Source organism: Diadema setosum, chromosome 1 (genome assembly GCF_964275005.1).
Source record: "Diadema setosum chromosome 1, eeDiaSeto1, whole genome shotgun sequence".
NCBI classification, from domain to species: Eukaryota; Metazoa; Echinodermata; class Echinoidea; order Diadematoida; family Diadematidae; genus Diadema; species Diadema setosum.
In genome coordinates, this window is record NC_092685.1 from 6831616 (window position 1) to 6846660 (window position 15045).

The window sequence follows — 15045 nt, forward strand, 5'->3', positions numbered from 1 at the left end:
TGGATATTGTCGTGACCTGAAATTTTACTTCCTTGTAACCAGAATTTCGTTATAACCATGTTCGTCATAACGGGAGTGCCCTGTACATGCATATGTTGTTCTGGAGATTTTACGCACAAAGTCACACTTTCATGAATGAACACTGTATTCATCAAACAGAGGCTGAATAGGCAATTCAAGAGTGGATATAATTTATTTACAATATGCTGAACAAATCAATCATTATGTATTTACATAGGTACAAACATATTTAGGATTCCAATCATTATTCTGAACAATAAATGTTGCAAGGCAAATAGTATTCGTCACGATATTCTTTCCCTTTTAAAATTTTGCACCAATAGATCACTTTAGGCTGACATGATAAAAGGAGCTAGTTGCACAAAGTTGCAGGCACATCATTCTCATTCAGTCTGCCAAGCCCATTCTTTTCCTTCGTGCTTCTGTCTTCTCTCTGTTGGCTTGTAACCGTATGTGGTACTGAGAACAAGAGAAGAGATATTGAATATGATAAACAAAATTGGCAACATTTCCATTGTAACTTGTTATCTGGCAGCAAGCAATATCACAACATAATACATACATTAAAATACAGGAAAGCATAACTGCATATGTTACCATAAATCTTGCTAAAGTCAGTCCCAGCAATTACTGCTTTTAGATAAGTTTTTCTCAAAATAAATGCAGTCAAACTCGCAGAAGTTAACCTTGAAAAACTCCCAAAACTGGCTACATCAAGAAAAATTATACCCCAGGCCAGATGAATGTAAACACATGTTTAATTCTTATGTGTCAGTTGAAATTCACTACATCAATTACAATTCAATAATCATCTTACTACTATAGCTGTAAATACTACATGTATTGTCATTTTAAAACATGTGGGCATAAATATATGGGCCAAAGTAAGCAAGATAACTGTGTGAGGCACTGTTCCATGACATTGATGCTTCTTTGAAAAATTCCACGACATCATGTATTAGGGGGTTTTCTATCTTTACAGGCTGCTGTTTCTATTTTATTGTAAGAATTCCTCATCTCATTTTGTGGACATCTACTTTGTCCACATTAAAACTTAGAGGTTGATTCATTTTACGCTGACAAAACCTGCCCAAGTTGGGTTTTGGTTAAATACTTGTGCAGTTGTGTACAGGACAGAAAACTGGCCAACCCTCTCAATAATTATGAGTCATCACACCTGCTTTCCTGACCCAATGCCTTACATGGCACAATTATTTACCTCCTTCTTGAAGCATTTGTTCATGGCCGTGTTGAATTCATCACAAGCACCAATGAATTTCTTCACAGGATGCTGTATGGAGAAAGAAAATATGCAAAATTGGTGTCAGTGGTTAACATTTGGATAATCCACCGTAACTTGAAACACTATCTAGTTTTTGTCATGTATAGCTACAGCTACAACCATTCTTTCTAATTACAATAATGTAGAATTTTCATCTTGTTCCTGTCTTGGGCAAACACATGTGACTTTCAGTTCATTTTGAAATGATGAACAAGCTTGTAAATTTATTTGTAATATCACAAAAACGCTTTTCTCTAACGTTAGGCCTAGATCTACATCAGTGACATGTAATTCTACATACCTATGGATACCTATGATAGGTATCCATAGGTATGTAGAATTACATGTCACTGATGTAGATCATGGAAGATTCTGAACGCAGGCTGAGCCTCTGTATTCAGATCCAGGTTCAGTCCTTACGATGAGCTGGGTCATGACCAGGTGGCATGGCATCAAACTTTAATTTTATGGGATTGTCCCAGAATTTATCTACACCAATTTCAAAACTGAAGACACTGGGTGTATCTATTAAATTTCTAGGTAAACTATTCCATGGTTTCCTGATACGCATGTAAAATGAATTTCTTCTTGTAGTGGTTTGTGATCGAAAAATATATAATTTTTTACTATGTCCTCTTGTGCATTTTTTTATTAAACCCAAGTCAGGCACTACTTCCTGATCATATTTATGAAATAATTTAAAAGCTTCAATCATGTCACCTCTCGCCCTGCGGTATGCTAAAGTTGAAAGTCCGAGGTGCCTCAATCTTTGTTCATAAGATAAGGATCTTATTTCACATACATTGTACTAATTTTGTGGCCCTCCGTTGGACATTTTCTAAAGCTACTGTATGTTTTTTTTTTCCAATAAGGACTCCATACTGCATGGGCGTTTTCTAAATGAGGTCTTACCAAAGCTTTATATAACAGTAAAAAAATTATCTTTATTTAAATAAACAAATGTGCATCTTATTAAATTCATAATTTTATTGGCTTTGTTCATTTGTTCCTGAAAATGTTGTTCAAACTTAAGTTTTGAATCAACTGTGACTCCAGTCCTAGGTCCTTACATGAATCTACATCATATGTGGAAGATAATGTAGGAGCCTACAGTGTTTCCAATATTCATAGTGTAATCATACAAATTATCTTGGTTGCCAACCGTAAGAACACAACATTTTTTGGGGATGAAACCTAAGGAGCCACTTATTCGACCAAGAAATAAGACAATCAAGATCTTTTTGCAGAAACACAGCATCTCTATTAATTGGAAGTAACATGTGGTAAAATAAAGGCCCTAAACACTGCAGCAGCTAAAATAAAACTAAAAATACATGTCATGTATACCCTTCAAAATATATCCTTCAAAAAAATGATCGACTGTTTGATCATTCCTCTCACGTTTTCGTGACACCATTGGTAATTGTGTAGAATTTATATGATCCTTTTAGGTGTTGAACTCGACTCTTATCGTTTTATGCGTGACTGAATGAAAGAAGTGACACGCACACCACACCCGCACCCGGGAGCTCCTCGGCCGACCGGCCGGGGCCCGACCCCGGGCGGGGTTGCTGCTCTAACGTTACGGCTTCCTCCATCTCCACTAGAAATACAAGTGGCAAACGCTAAACGGTTAAACGCGTCAAGGTGGACATACGCACCTCTTTGTGACAATTCAGCAGCTGTCGAATGATTGCATTACACTCCTCGGTGTGTAGATGTGGTGACAAATCAGGATGCATCCTTGACTATGGTGCAGGTAAGTAATATTTACCGATCTAGTGTGTATACTATATTGACTATCATGGCACCAGCATTATTACTGATATGTGGGACTGTTGTGTAAAGTTTGAATGAGATCACGCATACACGCACGCACGCACGCACGTACGCATCATAATCAAGGCGTAGCAGGCATTACCTCCTCTCATAAATATTCGGTATTCGGTAGGCACTTTTGAGGCGAGAATGCTCTGCGGGAAGTAGTTTCACCAAAGGTCACAGATATTAATTATTCATGAGCTGGCGCGCTGACTGCCGGAGCCTTATTGAATATGTATGAGGTGGGAGATTCCCTGTTCCCCTGCGTTATAAACGTACACCACCGAGTGTACGTCATGTAAACACATTTTGCTTGCACAGTTGCAACAGTATGTGTATGTGTGTGTGTGTGTGTGTGTGTGCGTGTGTGTGTGTGTGTGTGTGTGTGTGTGTGTTTGTCCGTCTGTCTGTCACTCACTCGAGGGATGTCCATCGACAACTCACCCTTGCTGACATCCCGAAGATTCTGTACAAACATGGTTTGACAATGAGTTTGATCGTCATTGTGGTAAGTGCGTTTGAAGGGAGGTGAGAAGATTCTTCAAATAAATACTTTTAGTATGGCCTAGTTGTTATTTTTCTATTTTTTTGTTGGGGGGGGGGGTGGGTAAAATGGGCTGGGTCAGAAAACACAGAAAAGTACACTTAATGAAATCAGTCATTCTCTTAAGTTCTAATTGAATCGAAGTTCATCTCAATCAACCGTTAAAAATGACAACGTCTATAGTAATACATGCTCTTCTAATGCCTATGCGTTCTACACATGAAACGAGGCGACAGTAGAGTGTGGTGAGGCGACAGTAGAGTGCGGTTTGGTCATATTGGTGAATTTACCGATGAACTTGCATTTTTAACACTGACTATTTTTAGTAGAGTGACAAATAAAGCCCCTGGAGCCGAAACTCATGTCTTTTGAAGCGATTCGACCGTTAAAAGTGACAACATCTTATTATCAAATGCTCTTCTAATGCCTATGCGTTATAATACATAAAACGAGGCGACAGTTATGTGGTGAGGCGACAGTAGAGTGCGGTTTGGTCATATTGGTGAATTTACCGATGAACTTGCATTTTTAACACTGACTATTTTTAGTAGAGTGACAAATAAAGCCCCTGGAGCCGAAACTCATGTCTTTTGAAGCGATTCGACCGTTAAAAGTGACAACATCTTATTATCAAATGCTCTTCTAATGCCTATGCGTTATAATACATAAAACGAGGCGACAGTTATGTGGTGAGGCGACAGTAGAGTGCGGTTTGGTCATATTGGTGAATTTACCGATGAACTTGCATTTTTAACACTGACTATTTTTAGTAGAGTGACAAATAAAGCCCCTGGAGCCGAAACTCATGTCTTTTGAAGCGATTCGACCGTTAAAAGTGACAACATCTTATTATCAAATGCTCTTCTAATGCCTATGCGTTATACACATAAAACGAGGCGACAGTAGAGTGTGGTGAGGCGACAGTACAGTGCGGTTTGGTCATATTGGTGAATTTACCGATGAACTTGAATTTTTAACTTAAATTATTTTTAGTAGAGTGACAAACAAAGCCCCTGGAGCCGAAACTCATGTCTTTTGATGCGATTCGACCGTTAAAAATGACAACATCTATAGTATTACATGCTCTTCTAAGGCCTATGCGTTATACCCATAAAACGAGGCGACAGTAGAGTGTGGTGAGGCGACAGTAGAGTGCGGTTTGGTCACATTGGTGAATTTACCGATGAACTTCCATTTTTAACACTGACTATTTTTAGTAGAGTGACAAATAAAGCCCCTGGAGCCGAAACTCATGTCTTTTGAAGCGATTCGACCGTTGAAAATGACAACATCTAAGCATCAAATGCTCTTCTAATGCCTATGCGTTATACACATAAAACGAGGCGACAGTAGTGCGTGGTGAGGCGACAGTAGAGTGCGGTTTGGTCATATTGGTGAATTTACCGATGAACTTCAATTTTTAACTTTAATTACTTTTAGTAGAGTGACAAATAAAGCCCCTGGAGCCGAAACTCACGTCTTTTGATGCGAATCGACCGTTAAAAATGACAACATCTATAGTATTACATGCTCTTCTAATGTCTATGCGTTATACACATAAAACGAGGCGACAGTAGAGTGCGGTTTGGTCATATTGGTGAATTTACCGATGAACTTCAATTTTTAACATTAATTATTTTTAGTAGAGTGACAAATAAAGCCCCTGGAGCCGAAACTCATGTCTTTTGAAGCGATTCGACCGTTAAAAGTGACAACATCCTAGTATCAGATGCTCTTCTAATGCCTATGCGTTATATACATAAAACGAGGCGACAGTAGAGTGTGGTGAGGCGACAGTAGAGTGCGGTTTGGTCATATTGGTGAATTTACCGATGAACTTGTATTTTTAACATTAATTATTTTTAGTAGAGTGACAAATAAAGCCCCTGGAGCCGAAACTCATGTCTTTTGAAGCGATTCGACCGTTAAAAGTGACAACATCTTATTATCAAATGCTCTTCTAATGCCTATGCGTTATACACATAAAACGAGGCGACAGTAGAGTGTGGTGAGGCGACAGTAGAGTGCGGTTTGGTCATATTGGTGAATTTACCGATAAACTTGCATTTTTAACACTGACTATTTTTAGTAGAGTGACAAATAAAGCCCCTGGAGCCGAAACTCATGTCTTTTGAAGCGATTCGACCGTTAAAAGTGACAACATCTTATCAAATGCTCTTCTAATGCCTATGCGTTATACACATAAAACGAGGCGACAGTAGAGTGTGGTGAGGCGACAGTAGAGTGCGGTTTGGTCATATTGGTGAATTTACCGATGAACTTCAATTTTTAACATTAATTATTTTAGTAGAGTGACAAATAAAGCCCCTGGAGCCGAAACTCATGTCTTTTGAAGCGATTCGACCGTTAAAAGTGACAACATCTTATTATCAAATGCTCTTCTAATGCCTATGCGTTATACACATAAAACGAGGCGACAGTAGAGTGTGGTGAGGCGACAGTAGAGTGCGGTTTGGTCATATCGGTGAATTTACCGATGAACTTGCATTTTTAACACTGACTATTTTTAGTAGAGTGACAAATAAAGCCCCTGGAGCCGAAACTCATGTCTTTTGAAGCGATTCGACCGTTAAAAGTGACAACATCTTATTATCAAATGCTCTTCTAATGCCTATGCGTTATACACATAAAACGAGGCGACAGTAGAGTGTGGTGAGGCGACAGTAGAGTGCGGTTTGGTCATATTGGTGAATTTACCGATGAACTTGCATTTTTAACATTGATTATTTTTAGTAGAGTGACAAACAGAGCCCCTGGAGCCGAAACTCATGTCTTTTGAAGCGATTCGACCGTTAAAAGTGACAACATCTTATTATCAAATGCTCTTCTAATGCCTATGCGTTATACACATAAAACGAGGCGACAGTAGAGTGTGGTGAGGCGACAGTAGAGTGCGGTTTGGTCATATTGGTGAATTTACCGATAAACTTGCATTTTTAACACTGAATATTTTTAGTAGAGTGACAAATAAAGCCCCTGGAGCCGAAACTCATGTCTTTTGAAGCGATTCGACCGTTAAAAGTGACAACATCTTATCAAATGCTCTTCTAATGCCTATGCGTTATACACATAAAACGAGGCGACAGCAGAGTGTGGTGAGGCGACAGTAGAGTGCGGTTTGGTCATATTGGTGAATTTACCGATGAACTTCAATTTTTAACATTAATTATTTTAATAGAGTGACAAATAAAGCCCCTGGAGCCGAAACTCATGTCTTTTGAAGCGATTCGACCGTTAAACATCTTAGTATCAAATGCTCTTCTAATGCCTATGCGTTATACACATAAAACGAGGCGACAGTAGAGTGTGGTGAGGCGACAGTAGAGTGCGGTTTGGTCATATTGGTGAATTTACCGATGAACTTGCATTTTTAACACTGACTATTTTTAGTAGAGTGACAAATAAAGCCCCTGGAGCCGAAACTCATGTCTTTTGAAGCGATTCGACCGTTAAAAGTGACAACATCTTATTATCAAATGCTCTTCTAATGCCTATGCGTTATAATACATAAAACGAGGCGACAGTAGAGTGTGGTGAGGCGACAGTAGAGTGCGGTTTGGTCATATTGGTGAATTTACCGATGAACTTGCATTTTTAACACTGACTATTTTTAGTAGAGTGACAAATAAAGCCCCTGGAGCCGAAACTCATGTTTTTTGAAGCGATTCGACCGTTAAAAGTGACAACATCTTATTATCAAATGCTCTTCTAATGCCTATGCGTTATACACATAAAACGAGGCGACAGTAGAGTGTGGTGAGGCGACAGTAGAGTGCGGTTTGGTCATATTGGTGAATTTACCGATGAACTTCAATTTTTAACATTAATTATTTTTAGTAGAGTGACAAATAAAGCCCCTGGAGCCGAAACTCATGTCTTTTGAAGCGATTCGACCGTTAAAAGTGACAACATCTTATTATCAAATGCTCTTCTAATGCCTATGCGTTATACACATAAAACGAGGCGACAGTAGAGTGTGGTGAGGCGACAGTAGAGTGCGGTTTGGTCATATTGGTGAATTTACCGATGAACTTGTATTTTTAACATTAATTATTTTTAGTAGAGTGACAAATAAAGCCCCTGGAGCCGAAACTCATGTCTTTTGAAGCGATTCGACCGTTAAAAGTGACAACATCATATTATCAAATGCTCTTCTAATGCCTATGCGTTATACACATAAAACGAGGCGACAGTAGAGTGCGGTTTGGTCATATTGGTGAATTTACCGATGAACTTGCATTTTTAACACTGACTATTTTTAGTAGAGTGACAAATAAAGCCCCTGGAGCCGAAACTCATGTCTTTTGAAGCGATTCGACCGTTAAAAGTGACAACATCTTATTATCAAATGCTCTTCTAATGCCTATGCGTTATACACATAAAACGAGGCGACAGTAGAGTGTGGTGAGGCGACAGTAGAGTGCGGTTTGGTCATATTGGTGAATTTACCGATGAACTTGCATTTTTAACACTGACTATTTTTAGTAGAGTGACAAATAAAGCCCCTGGAGCCGAAACTCATGTCTTTTGAAGCGATTCGACCGTTAAAAGTGACAACATCTTATTATCAAATGCTCTTCTAATGCCTATGCGTTATACACATAAAACGAGGCGACAGTAGAGTGTGGTGAGGCGACAGTAGAGTGCGGTTTGGTCATATTGGTGAATTTACCGATGAACTTGTATTTTTAACATTAATTATTTTTAGTAGAGTGACAAATAAAGCCCCTGGAGCCGAAACTCATGTCTTTTGAAGCGATTCGACCGTTAAAAGTGACAACATCTTATTATCAAATGCTCTTCTAATGCATATGCGTTATACACATAAAACGAGGCGACAGTAGAGTGTGGTGAGGCGACAGTAGAGTGCGGTTTGGTCATATTGGTGAATTTACCGATGAACTTGCATTTTTAACATTGATTATTTTTAGTAGAGTGACAAATAAAGCCCCTGGAGCCGAAACTCATGTCTTTTGAAGCGATTCGACCGTTAAAAGTGACAACATCTTATTATCAAATGCTCTTCTAATGCCTATGCGTTATACACATAAAACGAGGCGACAGTAGAGTGTGGTGAGGCGACAGTAGAGTGCGGTTTGGTCATATTGGTGAATTTACCGATGAACTTGTATTTTTAACATTAATTATTTTTAGTAGAGTGACAAATAAAGCCCCTGGAGCCGAAACTCATGTCTTTTGAAGCGATTCGACCGTTAAAAGTGACAACATCTTAGTATCAAATGCTCTTCTAATGCCTATGCGTTATACACATAAAACGAGGCGACAGTAGAGTGTGGTGAGGCGACAGTAGAGTGCGGTTTGGTCATATTGGTGAATTTACCGATGAACTTCAATTTTTAGCTTAAATTATTTTTTAGTAGAGTGACAAACAAAGCCCCTGGAGCCGAAACCCATGTCTTTTGATGCGATTCGACCGTTAAAAGTGACAACATCTATAGTATTACGTGCTCTTCTAATGCCTATGCGTTATACACATAAAACGAGGCGACAGTAGAGTGTGGTGAGGCGACAGTAGAGTACGGTTTGGTCATATTGGTGAATTTACCGATGAACTTCAATTTTTAACTTAAATTCTTTTTAGTAGAGTGACAAACAAAGCCCTTGGAGCCGAAACTCATGTCTTTTGATGTGATTCGACGCTTGAAAATGACAACATCTTAGTATTAATTGCTCTTCTAATGACTATGCGTTGTTAAGCAGATAACTAAAAATATGTCACAATATTGCAGTGATAAAGTTGAAAAAATATTAAGAAATTCAGGTCCTTGTGCGTTTTTGCTATCATTTTCCTTACACAGCCATTATAATATAGGTTTTCCCGGCCAATTTCGCACTTTTGTCAGTCCATTTGATAAAAGGTTCATTCAATTTAGCGAAAATCCTCGTCACTGCACATTCTGTCATTCAAAATTGCAACTTGTTCATTCAATTTAGCGTTTCGATCAATGAAATTCGCACATGTGTCTTTCGAATTCGTAAAACGGGCATTCAAATTGGCACCTGCTCTTCAGTCATTCAAATTCGCCAGCACTGGCGGAAAATGGTATTTCAGTCATTCAATTTCGCGTATGGGCAGTCAAATTCCAAACATGTTCATTCAAATTGGCGTAATGTCATTTCTATTTTGAAAAGGTGAGAACCGTGATTTATACGTATTCAATTGTGAATTTTTGTTTCATCCACACACTGTTAAGTTTATAGTAAAGGTATCTTTGACCATAAATAACTCAAGTTTGTTGTTCTGTAACGCCCCTCTTCTTTCATACATGTTATCAGAACTACACATGCACCAGTACCATAGATTCACTTCACTTTCTTATGTCCAGTCATGGCAGCACGAGTTAGATACAGGCGTATCTCTCAAGAAGACAGGGAAAGAATCATATGTAGAAGCATTTGAGGGTAATAACCTTGACAAATTGATGGCTAGAGCTGATCCAAGAACTTTATTCCTAATGATGATTAAAGCAATATAGCACCCACCAAATGAAAATAATGAAGCCTGTAGATGAAAGAAATAATGCAGAATGTAAATTGAAACCTCCTTCTCCCAATTAATGTCAAAACAAACTTAAGATTAATGTATCTGTGAATGAAATAATGCTATCGAACATTTTAGACACATACACATACATTGCATTTTGAAATTACTGTTGCAAAGATAACATCAGAATAAAGAATGAATACGAAAATAGAAATGTTATGATGCTTGCAAACAATACCTATGATGACTGAAAATGAAAAAAAAAAAAGGAATGAAAGCATAAACGTGTCTGCTAAATTGACTGCAGTAAATGCGAAATTGGATGCCCAAGAATGAATTCGAATGAACGAGCGCAGCGTGTACGTGATCACGTGACTATATCATGCTAAATTGAATGAACGATTTTCGAAATGGTGCTTGTCGTACGAATTTGAACTGAAAAAGTGCTGATTTGAATGATGTTAAAGGTAATTTGAATGCTCCAAAATGAATTTGAATGAAAAGATTATACAATTGAAATACCGAATATGCCATCTAGGCTAAATTGTGCTAAATTGAATGCAGCAATTAGGAATTGGACTGAAAAAAGTGCGAAATTGGCCGGGAAAAACTATATTATGTGGACGCAAGCATGGAAAACTCCACATACTTGTTTGTTTGTTTTATTGTTTTACTCAGTTGATGTAACCATGTGCAGACAAAGAAAGTGCTAATCGAGGAAGAAGAATAAATATAAGGAAATGGAAGTTTTGGAATTAGTCTGATGGTCCTCGAAAGGAAAAACAAATCTTGATATTGTAGATTGCATGTGTTGGTTGTTGCAGTGGTTAGTAACGTGCGTGTTGTAAACTATGGAGATGTACCTTGAGTATAGGCCCTCCCGTAAAAAAATTCTTTGTTTCTCCTTTTGTAACATCAGATTTGGTAATCAAATATTAATATCTGAATGGTGCAAGTGATAAATACTTCTTTGATAATACTTTCGTCCCCTTCTATTTTGTAACAAAAAAAAAATGTGTTTTATAATGACAAGTTTAGATCTAATTTAGATTTTAACACAGATACTCAGATTGTTCTAGTTGTTAGACTTGGTATTATCGTCATTGCCCTCATAACTTCACATACTATAAAGCAACACTAGGGGCGGGGGTATTAATCACATTCAGTGATAATTCTAGTTTGTGCTTATCATGAATTCTTCTTCCATTTGTACCCAAAAGAAACCTCTGCGAATATCGACAAGAGGGCACCCCCGGAAATACCAAGACAGAGACCTGCACAAGGTTTGTTATTGTTGTTGTTGGTGGTGGTGGCGTTGTTGCTGTTTGTTGTTGTTGTTGCTGCTGCTGCTGCTGAAAGTCTTGTTGTTTGGCTTTCAGTGTGGGAAATAGAAGATGCAATTGTCTACCTGAACATATTTAGGATATTTCAGGCCAACACTTGGATTGCAAGTCTGCCACTGCATGAAAATCAACTTGTGACACCTGTATGGGCCCCATTTAATAAAAGATGTTAGGATGGCAACTATTGCTGGAATGGCAACTTCCCATAGCAACAACCAATCAGGAACCTGGGTTTTTGTTAAAGGTTATGCAAGACACCAATGTGTTAATATAAGAAAAATGTGTTGCCATGGTAACCACTCATTTTTGTATCAAATTGAACCATTTAGTCTATGAAGGTGAAATTTGGTGTGTATGATGGTCTTTAAGTATAGTTATGCAAAATGTCCCTTGTGTTTGTATCAGACAATGCATTGCCATGGTAACCTCACTTTTTACCCAAACCTTGTGGAACTCATTGTAAACTCTGTAATTGTACAGTAAACTAAAACTATTCTGTTTCCAATTCGACAAGTGCACAAACTTGGTATTAACGTCAATGCCCTCATGACATCACATACTATAAAGCAACACTAGGGGCGGGGGTATTAATCACCTTCAGTGATAATTCTAGTTTCTTCTACGCTTAAGGGCGAGACACATTTTGGCATTTGCCCTTGTTAAAAAAAAAAGAGTGCATCACTATGGTCGACACCCCTCATGATACATTTGTAGTTTATTCCAGTATTACTTCGTGAAGATGTATAAGTAAGATTTATACAGCATCAAGTATGAAATATCAGGTTCACAGCTTTAACACATAATAGAGTTTTTACTCACTCTGCTTGGATCAATCGTTGCAGGTGCCATCAGAAAACTTCTCCAAGAGATTGATGTGGAGAATGTCACCTTGCCCATGCATAAGAAAGCTCGGTACCACGTGTGGTGATGTATTGGAATACCGAGACTTTGAAACCCTCATACATCCCAATTGGTTGAACAGTAAGGTATGTGCCAGCATGCATTGTTAGATGTATGAATGCAATGTGTGTTGATGTGAATGTGTGAGGTGAGTGTAGTACTGAGTATTATATATATATATATATATATATATATATATATATATATATATATATATATATATATATATATATATACTAGCAGCACCCGTGGGAATCCACGGGTCTGAGAGGTTTCATATTTTCTCATATATACGATTTTGCACATAAAATAAAGAATTATATAGATAAAGAATGATGATAAAGAACATGAAATAAAGAGAAAAGTTTTCTCATTCTTTCGTTACTTGTGCTCTCTTCTACCCATGACCACCGTTCAACCCCCAAACACACACACACATTTTCTCCCCCGCAGAAAAAACAAGCAAACAAACAAACAAACAAACAAAAACAAACATTCAGAGAAACATTACCAAAAGCGCTTATGAGATTCTCCGAAAGTTCTGCCCACAGATTCTTCCCGTCAAAACGGGGAGATACTATTGACACTATGACTTTGATATTAATATAACATATTCCTATACCCCCTGCTCTTGCATCCATGCAGGCACCCGAGGGAATCCACGGCTGGTGTCAAGGCATTCCTATTTGTTTTCCGCCGTTATGGGAGAAAAATATCATATTTTCGTCTTCAATTGCTTCCTCCTTTTTGTTTTCAATCACCAAAACTTGGTTTGATAGATCATAGAATCATCCGTTTATCTGCTTCAGACTATACATCATCATTATTATTATCATATTATTCTTCTTAATATTGTTATATTGTTATTATAATTATTATTGTTATTTTGGGAGGGGGATCATAGTCATTAGGTTTAATAAGTAATCACCCGTGGGAATCCATGGGTCTCAGGGCTTCGTAATTGGTATTTCTTTTCCCATGTTATGGGAGAAAGAAGATTTTTTTTTATCTTCATTACTCCCTCTTTTTTTATTTTTATCACCAAAACTTGGTTTGATGGACCATAATAAGAACCACCCATTTCATTTCCACTTGTAACTTCAAAAATAGGCAATCGCCAATCTAGGTTTTTCCCCACGTCCGCTCATCTTATGAATATCATGTTTACAGGAAACTTAATAGCTGTTTTGTTAGGGAATTAAGTTGGCCACCTTGAATGAACTTTTAATTAGGTCTACGTTTAACTTGGGAAATTGTGGAAGACGTTGTATTTGAGGGTCCTTTGTCCTTAGCTGTGGAGGTTAGCTTTTTAAGTGTGAGAAGGGGAGCTGAATTTTAGATCTCGCCGAGTATACAGACCTACACGGTAAAGCTATGTATATAGGGGAAGAACATTTTCTGAAAATGATGATTATAGCCTGCTGCTCATCATCAGTCAGTCCGAGTGTATAGTCTTCGAAGTCTGAAATATCTTGTGACACTTTGATAGATCTATGTAACTTTGGTTACAGAAAAAAAGCTGCCGAGGTCAGATCCGAACTACACACCAATTGTTGAAATCTCCCTATGTTGGAATATACAGTATGTGTGGCAATGATGGTGATGACAGTCACAAAAATGGGACTGTGAGAACAAGCCCACAGGAGTGCAATTTGGTGATGCCTTCCCCGCGTATCTCTCTCTCTCTCTCTCTCTCTCTATATATATATATAGATATATATGTGGGCATATAATTATGTATATTGATATATACATACAATGTATTTCTTTTTTGCTTCTGTGTGTGCCATGCCATAGCATTACACATTCCCTTGAGAAGATGACATTACAAAACAAAGTATACAAATGAATGTTCCCACCAGATTAGATCTCAAGGTCTTAAAAATGAAGGAAATATTGAGCTATTTGCTGGACAGTTTAATTAAGGAATTCTCCATTTTTTGTGCATTATTTTACTGCAAAACAAAAAGTAGATAAGTACATGGGCATGTTGACAACCAAAGCCTCAGAAGAAGATAGGAAAGTGGTATATGAACCAGTGCCATCCATTTTACTTTCAATAGGTGACTTTTTTACTTTTTATGTACCCTGGGGCAGAGTCCTGATGATTGTAGTTCCTCCTAAATTTGTAATACATTTTTAATAATTTCTTGATTTTGTGAATACAAGATTTTGTTTAAAAGTGATAACCGGAAGGTTTTGTTTCTTTCTTGGATTATATTTTGTTAGGTCATAAATGAGTACCTCCATCTTCTTCGAAATGAAATCAATGTACAGGACTATGGACATGTGTTTCATCATACCCTCGTATGTTGCTGCACAGTGGAATGTCCGTGGAATGGCAGTTTAAGAAGGTATGGTCACGAGTTTGGCAGGCAATGTTTTTCTAAAATCAGTTGTGTTATTACCAACACAAAAGACTTTAGTTACTTTCATACGCAGTTGCTAAATATGAAACTTACGTATAGCAGTTGATGATTAGCTCCAGTCTTGACCTCACAACGCATGTTCACATGTGCACAAAACTTTAAGATAAAAGTTAAAGGACAAGTTCACCTTCATAGACATGTGGGTTGAGTGAATGCAGCAATATTAGTAGAACACATCA

General features: G+C 37.8%; 1 protein-coding gene and 1 long non-coding RNA gene across 2 annotated transcripts; one reads left to right on the plus strand and one right to left on the minus strand.

The window, feature by feature from the left end:
- Positions 1-197: 197 nt before the first annotated feature.
- Positions 198-3130, minus strand: LOC140226270 (COX assembly mitochondrial protein 2 homolog). Its single transcript, XM_072306767.1, has 3 exons — positions 2965-3130; positions 1241-1312; positions 198-480 (listed from the first exon to the last, which is right to left on the minus strand). Exons 1-3 carry the CDS (start codon positions 3043-3045, stop codon positions 409-411), a joined length of 225 nt encoding a protein of 74 aa, XP_072162868.1. The 5' UTR covers positions 3046-3130; the 3' UTR covers positions 198-408.
- Positions 3131-11453: 8323 nt separating this feature from the next.
- LOC140232357 (uncharacterized) lies at positions 11454-14712 on the plus strand. The gene is made up of 3 exons (XR_011901481.1): positions 11454-11477; positions 12380-12523; positions 14667-14712. It is a non-coding gene; the product is annotated as an uncharacterized lncRNA (long non-coding RNA).
- Positions 14713-15045: the final 333 nt, after the last annotated feature.